The sequence below is a fragment of the Sebastes umbrosus genome, chromosome 11 (assembly GCF_015220745.1).
Source record: "Sebastes umbrosus isolate fSebUmb1 chromosome 11, fSebUmb1.pri, whole genome shotgun sequence".
NCBI classification, from domain to species: Eukaryota; Metazoa; Chordata; class Actinopteri; order Perciformes; family Sebastidae; genus Sebastes; species Sebastes umbrosus.
This window is the reverse complement of record NC_051279.1, coordinates 23,801,071-23,816,126: the sequence shown is the minus strand read 5'-3', so window position 1 is coordinate 23,816,126 and position 15,056 is coordinate 23,801,071. Positions and strand designations below refer to the sequence as shown.

General features: G+C 39.8%; 1 protein-coding gene across 4 annotated transcripts in view; it reads right to left on the bottom strand.

Annotated features, from left to right (window-relative positions):
• The window catches only part of triob (trio Rho guanine nucleotide exchange factor b), a 128,180-nt gene extending 113,124 nt beyond the window's left edge, over positions 1–15,056 (bottom strand). For 3 of the 4 annotated variants that reach the window (XM_037784432.1, XM_037784433.1, XM_037784434.1), the window contains exons 1-2: positions 14,754–15,053; positions 1,698–1,751 (exon numbers count right to left, since the gene is read on the bottom strand). In XM_037784432.1, coding sequence (XP_037640360.1) covers positions 1,698–1,751; positions 14,754–14,829 — 130 coding nt within the window. In that variant the 5' untranslated portion in view covers positions 14,830–15,053. Of the gene's footprint in view, positions 1–1,697; positions 1,752–14,753 lie in introns of all 4 variants that reach the window. The other variant, XM_037784436.1, reaches the window with a different exon arrangement.

The following is a 15,056-nucleotide window of genomic DNA, read 5'->3' as shown; positions in this document are numbered from 1 at the left end:
CCGATTCCAACAGAAATATACAAAGACACCACTGAAGCTTTCATTTTTTGGGGATTTCAGGGATGAACTTCCAAGGCTTTTTGGGCAAAAGGCCTGTGCACAGGATTTGGCTGGCATGTCCCAATCATTTCCCATTGACGCCCATTCAAAATTTGGCAAGTAGGAATAATAAGCCAAGCTGTCAATTGAAAACAGTCTTGTAAAATCTTCATCCCTGAATGACCCAATTGGAAAACATCAGGTCAAAACTGTGTCAACCACATGGGGCTCGCAGAGCTAAATAGAACACTATCTACTGATGTTTGCTGAGAGATCACAACAATTGATGTGTGTCCCATCCATCCCTGACACTCTCCTCTGGCTTCAATACTGCAACGCTCACATGACATGCAAAAAGAAAATCTTTAAAATAGTTTTTTTTTGTTCAGTCTTGGTATGACAACTCAAACATACTTCCTGCCACTGTGTGCCAGCCATCCTGGCACAGATTACACCAAGCCTTTCAATTTAAATCAAAATTTCCAAACACGTACGATGCATTTTAGTCGTTGGGAGATTAAACCTGCAGTAGGCAGTATATTCCAAAGGCAGAAATTCCATAATAACCTTTCAGCATATTGTAATTCAAGTGTTCTGAGAGATAAATAGACTTCTGCACCTCATCATGGCTCTGTTTTCAGGCTTTAAATAATCTAGCCCGTGACGGGAGACTTTGACCAATCACAGGTCATTTCATTGAGAGAGCGTTCCTATTGGCCATGCTCCGGTCATGTGACCGGAACTTGACGTTCCTTCATCAGATTTTACAATGGCGGCCGCGTCACAAGCTTTCTCATTTTACAGCTAAACCGTGCACTACAAGATGATTCTGAAAACATTTGAGTCGCAAAATAGGCGTTAACGTAACATAATATTGATTCATATTTGATCAGCGCTGCCTAGTTTGACCGTTTTGTCGGAGTTTGCGAGTGATTGACAGCCGGCTCTCATAGACAGCAGACCTCAGATCTGCTCTTACTGCTTGTTTTCCTCCGTTTTATAAAAATAACTTTTTTTGAATCATATTTGCTCCATCTCGCCTACTTCAGCTGTAAACTGAATAATCTATGGCCAGGGAACCAGGCCCACATTCATTTGTGCATAAGGGCCACTTAACTGCCCTGTTTATACCCCAAAACATCTCACCCTGGAGAGAGTGACTTGGTGTATTTTTAGTATGTAGGTCCTAGGGGGTATTAGGGATTTGAACCCACAAGGTCATGGTTGCTAGCTGATGCCACAGAAGAGCTTGAGTCTAATGGGATTCAACGCAGTAGAGCTTTGATGGAACACGCTATTTTACTTAAAGTGGGCATGGTACATGGTGTTCTTCATGTTTCAGCTCAGTCTCCCTCTAACTCACATAAATACATACAGTATGTGAGTGACACTGGTGAACTGGAGAGCATTTCTCTCCTCTTCTGTTAAGCTTCCCTTAACATGAAAATCCTTGGTTCCCAAATTCAACTGAAATTCTATTTGGACACTGGACAAATAAAATTAAGTGCAACCCCTTTCCTAATCAATCCCCGACATGACCGACAAGACACACAAACAGGGATGTTTAGCACGGGCAATAAACAGATCATGTGCATACGTCCTGCTCTGGAAGGAGATTCCTGATTGGTTCCCCATGACTGTGTGAGAATCAAACTTACCTGAGGTTTGACCTGGGCCATCCAGTTTGGAGTCACATTTTGGAAGAGAGCAATCTAAAAAGAGACACAAAGAAAAATAGAGGAAGGAAGTTTAAAAGAGGAAATAAAGAGTAAAAAGACTTCCCTGTGACCTACTAGAGCAGTACCACAACCTTCACCACGTTTTAGTGTCAGAAGTTTGTGATTACAGAGTACACATAAGAGAGTGAGCAATTGTGGAGCAGCTCTTTGATCGGAGTATCTGGATAGTCCCTCACTGAGATTAAACACCATTTGACATGATGCACGCAGATGCACACACAAACACACACACACATAGTGTTAATATTCACTCACATACATGTAAAAATGCACATATATTGCATGCTGTACTGTACATTCAAAATGTCGAGACTATAGGTGCTTGTGCTCTTTATCTTCTTTACCTTCTGCTCTCACACACACACACACACACACACCATCAGATAAACACAAACAGACTCGTGCATGACTCTCGGCACACCAGCCGATAAGCGGATGAATCATTTAAAGACACCAAGTACAGTAGATATCTGTATCTCTAATGCCTGAGGAATCATCTTCAGGGAGATGAAATGTTAAGAATATTCAACCAGCGCTGTGAAAAAGCAGAGCGGTGTGTCTGCTGCTTAGGAGTCTAAGCCTGCAACATTAGAGGCAAAACTGGATCCTGCCTGAGCTGCAGTGCTGGGATCAGTGACGTCAGTTTCGGCATCACAATCAATTCAGGATTGATTAATTAATGACGACTGACTCATTGCGGACGTTCTGCTAATCCACAGCATTCACAACTCAAATCTTCTTTTCAGCTGAATTCCTACATAAATAAGTAAGGCATTATGACTTTCTTTTTCTTGAAATAGAGAACTGATATGAGAAGTGTTGTGTGCAAATGACATTAACCCTGAAGATAAATAATAATTATATCTAGGGGTGTAAGAAAATATTGATACACATGAGCATCGCGACATTATGTTTTGTGAAACTGTATCGATTCTCCAAAACGCTGTATCGGTTTTTAATTAAACTTTTAAAAATACGTAGAATCCTAAGGAATCCATTGGTACCAACTGGTAACCATGCCATAAATGCATGTTGCGAAGGAGGCTAAATAGCTCTCCAAAGTTACGCTATATTTTGGCAAGGAAAAACTGGTAAGGCCATTTTCAAAGGGGTCCCTTGACCTCTGACCTCAAGATATATGAATGAAAATGGGTTCAATGGGTACCCATGAGTCTCCCCTTGACAGACATGCCCACTTTATGATAATCACATGCAGTTTTGGGCGTTCGTTTTTTTAATGCAGTATAAATGTGTTATTTATTATGGTGTGTTCTTTATACTGTGACCATTTTCCTAAAAATAGATGCAATATATCGCCTTGCTTACAGTATCACAATATTTCCCAATATATTGAATCGTTAACCTTGTATTGTGATATGTATCATATCGCCAGGTTCTTGCCAATACACAGCCCTAATTATATCCTGACTCAAAAGGATTCTAAATATGGACTGACATGCATCTTGTATCTGGCAGCGGACTGATGAACCTTCTGTGCGCGTCACTGATCAGTAGGACGCTATAGTGGCACGAGATAACAGAGAGGAGAGGCAGGGAATGAGGAACCGGGGCAGCTTAGCGCTTCTTCGCTCTGACTTCTCCTGGCTGCCGTTCTGAAAAGAACAGGTTGGCATATGCTGCTGCCTAACGAGGATTACAAAGAGCACCTGTTCACACACTGTACATTTCGTGTTACATACAGTGTAGTACAGATAAAGTGTTTGGTCCGGTGAAGAGTGCTCATCCTCTTACAGAAGTTTTGAGGCTTTACATGTGTTTGGCGTCTATTCGTTGTTTGCAAGATGTGTTTGAATCTAAGGAAAAGTGCATGAGGGAAGTTACAAATTTAACTATAGTGAATGTTTAGATACTACTAAAGGAGGGAAGGCAGAAGTAATCTTCTACCAAATTGGGTGACAGAAAGAACTCACAGGGTCAAAGACAAGTGATGGAGCTTTCCCGTGTAGTCATGATCAAGATCAAGCTGTGATAAAGTACAATAAAGGACAATAACTACTAAGCATTCTCCAAAAATCTCCTCATCTGAACTCAATCTACCTTGTGAGGGTAACTAACTAACTAACTCAGATTTCTATTTTATTTAACTACTGATAAAAACATGATAATTGTTCTTGCAGTTTCAACACAGGGTCAACGTGAGGAATGTAATATTCATAGGTGGAAAACAGTAGGGCTGTGACGATACACTTATCTCTTGATTCGATACTATCATGATACTTAGGTGCCAATTCAATATGTATTGCAATTTTTAAGTATTGCAATTGTACAAGTATTGCGATTTAATATTACGATTTATTGCTATTTTTGTTAACCTTTTTAACACTAGGTCATGGGAAAAAGTTGAATCATACACTTCTGGGGACTTTTAATTTGAAAAATATCCAAATTACTACAGTAAAATGTTTGATTTTCAGCATGTATGTAGTCAGAGATGTCCTGAAGTCAAATTTATATCAGTCATTGTCAGACATTATTTATAAAACATGTCCAGCAACCCAAATATGTGAGGGTTCAAGTCATATCAAGGTGGACCTTCCGCTGTTTTGTACTTCCTCGTTGCAGTTTGTTTTGGTTGACGGATACGGAACGGATATGACGTCACATTATTCAGACTACAACAATAAAATCTGTAACTTCCTTCCTAGGGAGGATGATTTCGCAAGCTGAAAACCTGGGGTCAAAATCAGTTAAGGGCCCGTTTCTTCAAAGTGAAAATAAATGTGAACTTTGTTTCACGGGTTCATCTTACAGTAGTGAAGTGTGAAATATCAAATAAATTGTATTTTCTTTGATGTGCAAACATTCAGTGTTTTATTGGCGACACATTTTTGCCAGAAAACAACAAAATAAACAACATTTAGCAGCAACACTACAGTACAACACAATTGGCAGTATTTCTCCTAAAACATTACCAATGTCAACGGTAGCCAGTACAGTAGGATGGGATGTGAAGTTCAATCCTCAACCTATCTTATCCGAAGCCAGAGAGGCCAAGCAGCAGTTTAGCCCTCCTAAGCCAGAGGAGCACTGGGTTGGCACTGTTCACGCGACAGGGATCAGAGCCTGCTGCTGTCTTCAAAGCAAGAGGGAATGTTACAGTGTGTGTGTGTGTGTGTGTGTTTGTGAGAGAAAGAGAGACTACACAATTCCTGTTGGACAGACTGAGCACAGCTGTTGACAGAAGACAAGCAGTCTCAGGCAGCACACAAGCTCACACATGTATGCAAACACACTGCAGGCTGTGCTTTGATTTTAGTCCATGTTCTGCTTTATTCCATTTTTTTGTTTTCATACTGACTGAAGTAAGACCTTGGCTTGTCTGCTAAAAAAAGTAAAACATGTCATTAATGCAGAGAAGTACAGTGAAGCGCATGGGTCTGGTGTCTGAAGTTACAAGGATGCAGATGGACATCTGCAAGAAAGTGTGCTTCTGAGCATGAGATATTGAAAGTTATTGCCCATTGCTCTTTGCAGATGACACCAACCTTTTTGCCTCAAAAGGAAATTTGACAACTCTCATTAGTGAACTAAATCACAAGTACTCAATATGGTTTCAAACAAATAAGTTGTAATTGAATGTCAAAAAGTCTAAGTTCATGTTATTTTCAGGAAATGACAAATATGATAGTGAGTAAATTAAACTCCATATTCATAATGAAGAAATTATTGAAGTTCTATCAACATGTTTCTTATGTATTCTGATAGATGACAAACTCTCTTGAAGAAATCAGGTTGTTTTTGGTTGCAATAATTTCACCAAATCTCTTGAGATCCTGAGAAAAATAAGATGTTTTGTACACAATGTCTGTTAACCTTATATTATAGTCTAATTTATCCATATTTAACATACTGTAACATTGTATGGGCAAGTACTTTCCCAACTTATCGGAACAAACTATTGCTGCTACAGAAACAGTTTATTAGATTGGCAACTGTTTTGGATGCTGTTATACAAAATACACCACTTGCAGTTATTGACTATATTTGACATCAATATTCTTCAAACCTGTATATTTGTCTTTAACGCGAGATATAAAGATGCATATTTATCTCATTGTTTTAGATATTATTTTGTTAACAACTCTCAATTCCATAATTACCAGACAGGCTGAGAATCGTCATCTTCCTTTGTATAAAACATCCCGTGGTCAGATTTCGTGGAGTTATCTTATGGAATGAAACTGTCCATTTAATGGATTCGTCTGTGTCATCGTCTATGTATAAAAAGAGACTTTGAAATGCTCTGCTGACAAAAAAACGTTTGATTTGGAAAAAACTGATGACTCTTAGAAACTGTAAATATGGCAATTATTCCTGCTTCTTTGTTGTTGTTGTTGTTGTTGTTGTTGTTTTTTAACTTTACGCCTAGTACTTTATACTCTGTGAAATGTTTTAAACGGTAATTTTTAAAATGTACTGGTAATTTTTTTCTTTAATAGTTTCACCTATTGTATGTCCTTTGGGTATGGTTTTTATATAAGCCATTATAGGTTTCTACCACACCCTCACACATATTTTTACATTCCTTTCATGTGAATTGTATTTTACTGTCTTTTTATATGTGTGAAATGAATAGACAAACTATCAACGTCACACAACATCTATAGCAAAACACTCTAAAACTACAGGAAAAAACATTCAGTCTACACAAGGAGAGGAACTGGCTCACTCACTAGCCGACTTCATGAATGAAAAAGTGACACACATCCTGACACTTGACTTAAGAAGTTCTTAAAAAACTGTGTGTGTCTCAGAGCTCCAGGGGGGCATGGCCTCATGAGTCCGTGGCTGCTTTTTTTAATGTGCTTTTTCAAAGGAGGCACAAAGCATTGTGGGCGGCTTACAACTTCATATACCAGATCCAGATGCTTTCTTGGTTTAAGTTGTAGGGAAAGGGAGAGGAGATTGGGGAGGAACTGTGACAGACGGGGAGGACTGAAACATCTGCTGAAGGGGCACATAGGAGAGAGGAGAAATGTTGAGGAAGTGAATTAATATATGTTGATGGTCTCCAGCAATGCTAAAAAACTCTTTCGGTTCCCAAAACTGACATAATACTGTGAAAATGCTTTGTTTTTTTGGATGATAGTGAACTTGGCACTCTCCTTTTAGAATCCATGTCAAAACAACCACTGAGCAAAATTGAATAACCTGTGTTTGGACGTCTCATTTACTAAATGCACAAGAGAAGGAAGGCATTCACTGCGGTGAGAATCGCAAACAGGAGAGCAGATATTACAAAACAAGATCATTATTTGAATATATGACAGCCCTGAGCAGAGGCAAGGTATGAGGTAATGATGGAGGGCTGTGTGGGAGAGGAGTGGAGGAGGCGATGAAAGGAATGAAAAAGGATAGAATGAGAGGGAGTCTGCAGTTGACTGACAAGAGGGTTCTCTCTTATCAGATGGGGGATTTGCAGGAGACACACAGACCAGCCCACAGCCGATTTTTACGACCCCGCAATCCTCCTATGCTTCCATCCCTCGTTCATTCACTCCATTTCTTCCATCCCCCTCTTCCCTGCTTCCAGAGCCCCAGGCGACATGGGTGGGATGTAGTGATTTATACCTCTGTGCATGTGTGTGCGTTGTGTATATGAAGTAATGAGGGTGTCCCACAGGCTACATTTCCCATCCTACAAACACATTACCAACGTATTGGAATTCCTGATTATCGACATAAGGCTACCGGCCAATATCTTTCAGGTATATTGTGTGTTATCAACTGATCCCAAACATGATGGCTGGAAAAAAAATATCTTTATCAACAGTGGCAATTTTACTACTTTGGTTAGTTTTAGGCGATAAAGTTAAGGGCCCTGCATAATTGTATGTTAGTTATCGCTTTACATTAAATTATGGGAAAGATCTCTCTTAGCATATGCACAATGCAGAATAAATGTAGCATATACTGTACAAATTAAACTCAGGTATATCTTGATATTTAGTTCAAACTGTCCAGAAAAGGATGACAAGCTAAAATACTTGACCAGCTTCATTAGAGTTCAATCTAACTGGAAAATGTCTGCACATTTCCTCTGTGTTAAAAGAAACCCCTGGTCTTTGTCTGTCTGTGTGTCTTCAAAGTGACCCCTGGTATAGATGTACATGACATTTTACAACAATCAATAGTTTGGTGAGATGGAGGGGGGTTACATGTCGGTAAAGTGTATTACGAGTCTCTCGAAAAGGTCGAGAGTCTCTGATGAAATCGATCAGCACGGTCTGGCTGTAAAATAGGTAATTGCCTCGCTGTGCTTCCTTCTTGATCGTCTTCTCCATAAAACTCTGCAATAAACACCAAGAGAAGAGCAGCAAGCTTCCCAACATCTGGTCCTTATTGGGAGCATACAGTAGGCTTTTTATATAAACTCACTCACATACAGTACACTGGCATGGAATCAATTTGTTGTATGCTGCCATAGCCATGATGTGCCATTTGTATTTCATGATTTTAAGACCAACATTGATTTCTTTTGTAAGAGAAGTTCAGGCACGTCCGCACCAGAACCCTGATTTGTTTATTAGCACAGTTAACTGGCTTTCATATATATAGATATAGAAAATGCTATTGCTTATGTTGATTGAGTTGTGTATTCAATGTGGTTTGAAATATTCATGTTTGATTAAACCTAGATATTTTATATATGGCCGTTATTTACTAAATGAAAACATCTTACTGTGCGGTGCCATGGGTCACAGCTACAACGATTTACAGTATGCAACAGTCCTTTTTGCTATGTCCCTATATTTTGCCTTTATTTGGCAGATGACAGTGTAGAAATTGGGTACAGAGAGTATGACATGCAACAAAGGTCCCAAGGCAGGAATTGAACCCGGAACGTTGCGGTTACATGGCCTACGCTCGCTGTAACCACTCGGCTACCGAGGCGCTCCTGCAGCAAGAACTCTTATTTTGAAGGCAAACCACTCGTAGCACATGATTATCATGATGACATCTAGTTATTTTTGTTGGATTTGCACAATTTTGGAACCATTTCATTTAGAGTAACTTTTCACACATGCAAACAATGCCATCCGTTTTCTTTGTGTCATATTGAGACATATTGATAACTTATCAGCCTGATAGTTGTGGCACATGCAGCTTAATGCAGATATTGCTTTATAATAACATTTATGTTGTAATTTTTTTTACAATAACCATATTGATTTATATGTCTTTCACGCTTGTCCTCCCTTTCTCCTTGAGTTGAATATGTGAGATAGCCGACTGTGCATGCGGGCCGAGGCGATTTAGCAGTGCAGGCAATGCCAATCTAAGCTTATAGTCTTTAACTCTGACCAACTGCCAATTAGGCTGCCCGTGGATGCAAGCGAAAGGTTTCAGCCTCATGGAGAGCAGAGTAGCCTACATTTTGCAGGGCGTGCTCCACCCAAGCCTCAGCTCTATAATTTGATGAGTGAAGGCTTGTTTGTCCCTCTAAGTATGTCATATCCTCTCTTTCTGAAACTCACTCTCTTTTCCCTCTATATTTTCATTTACTTTCTTGACTTTACTTCTCTGTCTATGCTCTTCCTCTCAGTACACATTCGCCCTCCCATTCACCCCTCCCCACTCTCTCTCTATCAGTACTGTCTACCATACATTATAAGATGCATACTGCATGGCCTGTTGAAGTCCTCTTCCTCATCTACATGATTATATAAGATTTCTGCTTGAGTATGCAGGATAACATTAGGTCATTATGCTTTCATCGACTATGACAAGAAGAAATTGAAGAATCACTGCTCAGTGATTTGGCTTTCATTACAGACTGCTCTGGCACAGGTCAGTGGGTTCTCTTTGGGCTCAGAGGGAAATGCCTCACTGCGTTGTCGATACTGACACTGCCATTATTAATGCTAATGTCTTATTTCTATCCTCAATGCAAGATTCACTGAACGACAAGCTATTATAAATAAAACATACATGAAGAAGTACAACATTATTGGTGTTTATTTAATTGTTTGTTTTTGCTTCAATTTGCTGTCAGTCTAAATTGAGCTTGTGCTTTCAGGCCAACTGTTAAAGTCAAATTTTAAAAGGCTTAGGGGTTTTACAACCTGCAATACAGGTCTTTCATGATTACTTCCAACAGAAGTTAAATGACAAAGCATAGGTAATCACTTATGCTCCAGTCTATCAATTATTCTACTGGTATAAAAAATCTATTATTTAACGCTGCAGACTGCAGTGCAAAGACACTCATACATGTAGAGTTGAAAGCTTGTCTGCATTAGTAATGAGTCGACTAGAAGCCAGTTTCACACAGTACTGTGTGTGTGTGTTTCACAGTTTACTTGCACAGTAGATCTTTGCAACAACCCTAAGCCCCATACTCCATGACTGATGACCACTGTCTTATGACCAGCGTAGTTATGACTGGGGATACGGCTGTATGCAAGTTGTTTGGACAGTTATTTAATCTTGTTCCAGCATATAGTACATCTGGCTGCTTTTATGTCAATTGAGTTTCACAGTGCAGTTCTGCACAATAATGCTATTGCAGAGGTCCGGTAACTTCATTACACACCACTCAAGAGACTTTCTATGAATTAATACCTTGTAAAAAATATACTATCGTGCGTACAAATGTTATTTTGGGTTTTGCCAAGATGGCTCTGTCCATAGTGCTCCAATATATTGATGTAATGCATCACTTGGGTGTCCACAGGATTTTAGTTCAAGTGGAGCTAATGGCTCTGGCATGAAGATATGATCAGCAACAGACAGTATAGCTCTGCATTGCAAAAGTGTACTGCACATTAAAGCTGAAGTCGGTCACTTTGAGCAAATATGATTTGACGGTCACTTTATCCTGACATAGTGCATGAGACAGATAATCTGAAAAAAATCATGTTCCAACAAAAACAAAGCCAATCAGAGTTGAGCTGTCTGTAATGCAGCTGTAAATCACTGTTCTCGAAACTCGCAACGATTAAACTGTGCAGCGCTGATCAAATATGAATCAAGACTGTTACTGTAATGCCTATTTCTCGCCTCAAATGTTTTCAGAAACATATTTTAGTGTACTCTTTATCTGTAAAATGAGAATGTTTGCTCCAGGCTGGTGGGCGGTGCTTGCTTTTGGCTCAACTGTTTTCATCATGGCGGCCGGGTCACAAACTTTTCATAATCCGACGGACGCTATTCTGTCTTTCAGAGCTTGTAACGGACTCAATCTTAAAGCTAGAGTGAAGATACTGGTATCATACCCGATTGGTACCAACCATGTCATGTTAGCTTGTCTGGAATAACGGTAAATAACACTGCAAAGTTCCATTTAATTTTTGCGAGGAAAAACTGGCAACTAACTAACTCTAATCTCAAATTATGAGAATGAAAACTTTGAGATGAACAGAGTGAAAACGGTATCTTATTAGATCAAACAGATGTTGACAAACTGCATAATTTGCAGTTGAAAAAAGGTAATAAATCGCATTATATCTCATCGCAATATGTTTAAAATCGCAATAAGATTGTATCGTGACTTAAGTATCGTGATAATATTGTATCAAGAGGTCTCTTGTGATTCCCACCCCTAATAGACAGTGAATCAAACCCAGACATACAATATTAACACATCACCCAAATATTCCAGAAAGCCCCTTTAATTTACTCGGTTCATGGTTGCTGGCTGTCAGTGCTGCTGTCAGATATTTGACAACAATATACCACAACTTCCAGACTCATTTTTATTCAAATTCGTGACTGTTCCATAATTTGGCAAACATCTAGTTATGAGCTACTTGCCTTGATAACAAATTACCCAATATTTCAAGTTGGGGACATGCTGCTGACTTGCGTGGGCTGAGAGTAATCAGCAGTATGTTATTGGGCTGTGATGCCTCACGTTCAAGAATTCTTCATTAAAGCCCAAATCCGCAATCCAAACAGGTAACAAAGGGATGCTATCATCAACCAGAATCAGATATTATTGGTCTAACAGTCAGCCGATGATGCTATTTATAAACAGCTAAATATAGTGACAGAGGGTGTTATTGTATTTCCACGCTCCAAGATTTGTTTTAGTTTCTGTCTTCAAAATGTTCAAAGATAGCAGCTTAATATTTCTCATCTTTAACCAGTTGCAATATTTTGGGATTGGACTTTAAGTCACGGCATGAGCAACCTGGGAGAGTGACTCAGCAGCTGAGCTGTGATCCACAGCATCAGTGTGGGACTCAGAGATGGAGCTCCATCTGCTCACTGAAAATAATCGAGCAAAGACGGACATCAATTTTTAAGGGCCGATGAGAATAGCATTGATTTAGGTGAAGAAAAACTAGGACTTTGAAAGGTGATACTTTGATGGAAATCTCAGTTTAATCATCCAAACAGTCAGCCAGCTTTGCAGCTAAACTCACATTCGGTTATCCAGCCAGTCAGTAAGTTAGTCTCTCGCTAAGTGAGACTCTTAGCCAGTGATCAAAGCAGCTCACACAGACAGTCAGTGACTTGAGGTCTTGTTCAGTAGAAGAATCTGACATATTCTAGCCTTCACTGACTAACTAGGGCACCAAAGTGCATCCAGAGCCCCAGCGAAACAAAACACACTCACACACACACAGAGCCCCAGAAATAAAGTGCTTGGGATCAACTAGGATGAGCAGCTCTGTGCCAAGATTTCAACATGCAACAAGCTGGCAGCAATTAGGGAGCCTGCTGGAGAGGCTACAGGGAGCGGGGTGGCCATTACTACTGGTCCTTCACAGTGAGGCTATAGGAAAGACTGGGATAAATAATATACATATGAACAAATTAATGAAATATCATACCATGTTTGAATAAATTGCAGATTGATAATACTTAAAACAGAGCAAAAGTAAGAAATAAATGACAGATAAAATGTTTTCAATGTGTGATGATGAATGAGATCAATAATATATTTGAATTAACTGAATAAATGAAATATAAAAGTTTGCTAAATTAGATTATTGTCCAATTAAAAGCACATTAAGTGTGGTTAAGTGAGTGGATTCATTGACATGTATTGACTTGTATTTTGTTCATCTATCCAATATATTCATCTTAGTGTGCTATTACAAATAAATTATACCACATTAATCAAACAAAGCTCTAATCATCTCTAATCTGAGCTGGAGACATGCAGCTATTTAACACTATTCACTCTGCATTTAGTGCTATTCTCCATTTTAACAGCCCAGAAACTGTTTCCATGCTTTCTCTTCATAATAGTATCTTATAAAAGTTTCCTGAGGCCATAACCTATTTCTGTCTCCATCATGAATACTGTATGAACTGCGTTTGCCGCTACATAAACATCCAAGCAGTCCCAACTTCACTGTGAGCCAACTTTCCAGCCTGATACAACACAGCTATAGGAAAATACATTGGCAGGCATCCAACCAACCGTAAGAGAGACTGCAACATTTGAATACAATCCACTTTGACAACATTCCTAACAGTCTGACTGGCAGAGGCAATTTCTAGGAGAATGTATGTGATTTAAAAGGCTGTTTAAAAAAGCATAAAGTATATGTGTGGATGCAAGCATGTCGGCTATATTTATTGATTCATACGTACTTAGGTGGACGTGTGCAATTGATGTCTGAGTGTGTGTGTGTGTGTGTGTGTGTGGGTTCCTGCAAGTGTGCAATCTGCAGCGATAGATAGTGAACAGCAGACCCCCAGGCACCAGGTGTCACAGAGAGAAACAGCTGAGAGAGAGAGAGAGAGACAGCTGCTTCTTCTGGTGTGTATCAGAGGTGGTCCCTCTCTAATGGTGGCGACATATTTCCAAACACTTGGACTTTTGCTTTAAAATGTACCTTCCAAAAGCTACAACAACGTCTCTTAATACCTGTGTCAGGTTGGGTTAAAGAGGTATTTTATAACAAGTGTGGGGGCTGGATGGTGGCTTAATATCCAGGAGGGTGTTGGCTAAGAAAACAATAATCTAAATACATAATGTTGAAAAGTCTCAGCTCTAAAACATGCTGTTTTCACACTTAGAAAATGCTTGTTATAAAGGTTTGAATAAAAAAGCCAAGATAAACCAGCATGATGATGGGAAAACATGTTATGCTACACCTTAGAAAGATGTGCCAATATCACAGCAAAAGCATAGGAATGGGATATACACACCACAAAGTCAGTATGTGACTATATACTTGGTAAATGATTATTATCATTGGAGTAAGAATGCTGAAGTAAATTACACCTTTGCTGTTTGGCCCAAGAACTATCACAACAAAGTAGGACAAAAGTCCCCCATGTGTTATTATTATTCAGCTGACATCAGGCACCAGTGCAGCCCCCCTATATATACCAGGTGTTTATGTTTTTGGATGCAGAGTGATAAGGTAGGCAGGCCTATCCATATTTTGTTAGCATGATGCCATCATATCAGACAGGCCCAGTGCGTTGAGTGCAACCTATTGCCCATACACTGTGCATCCAATGGCCTAGCCTCTATATCCGTGCATCAGATGTGAGAGAACCTGGGTTAAGAGTGATGCATGCTCGTTTACAAGATTGTTCAATCTGCACGACTCTGAAGAATGATAATCAATTACCAAATGTTCGACCCAGTGATAGATACAGCCTGTAACGTCGAGATACTCGTAAAGCCCTGAGAGAGATGTGGTCGTGCTATATAACCATCCACACCTACTTGGGTCCAACCCAAAATGGGGGTCACTGCCTAATAATCAAACGCACATATTTCAGGAAACAGGCTGTCATCAAAAGGATGCGAGATGACAAGTCAGTGGACTTAAAATGTGGTAAATAACCACAAGCTGTGCGCATCATCTCTCCAGCACATCCATCCGACGCGCAGTAAACGCATCTCCACCATGAAAACCCTCAGTCAGTGCGCTTTTTTTGGTCATTTTTTGGCTACAATGTGTGCAGAAAACCAGTGATATCACACCGACAGCTCTTTACTGTAGCTCTCCCAGAGACTCGCCCCTTATCTCGACTTACCGGATTTGAAAAACGCCGCTATGTCTGCCGCGTCCTTCGCAGCCTCATCCAGTCCGTCTCCTGCTGCTGCGCTCATGGCTCTCTGGGTATATAGCTTGTGCGGAAGGAAAACAGCGATAGCTATCCTCCAAAAAAAAAAAGGTTTTTGCAATATTTATTGATCAGCAAATCCTGATCATTGAAGCAGTCATACAATCTGCGCTGCTCCCTTCATTAAGCGAGAGAAACCTCCTCCTCCATTTTGGCCGAGAAGGGAAAATCCTGGCGACCGATCGGCGGCGCTCCCGAGTTGGGACGTGAAGG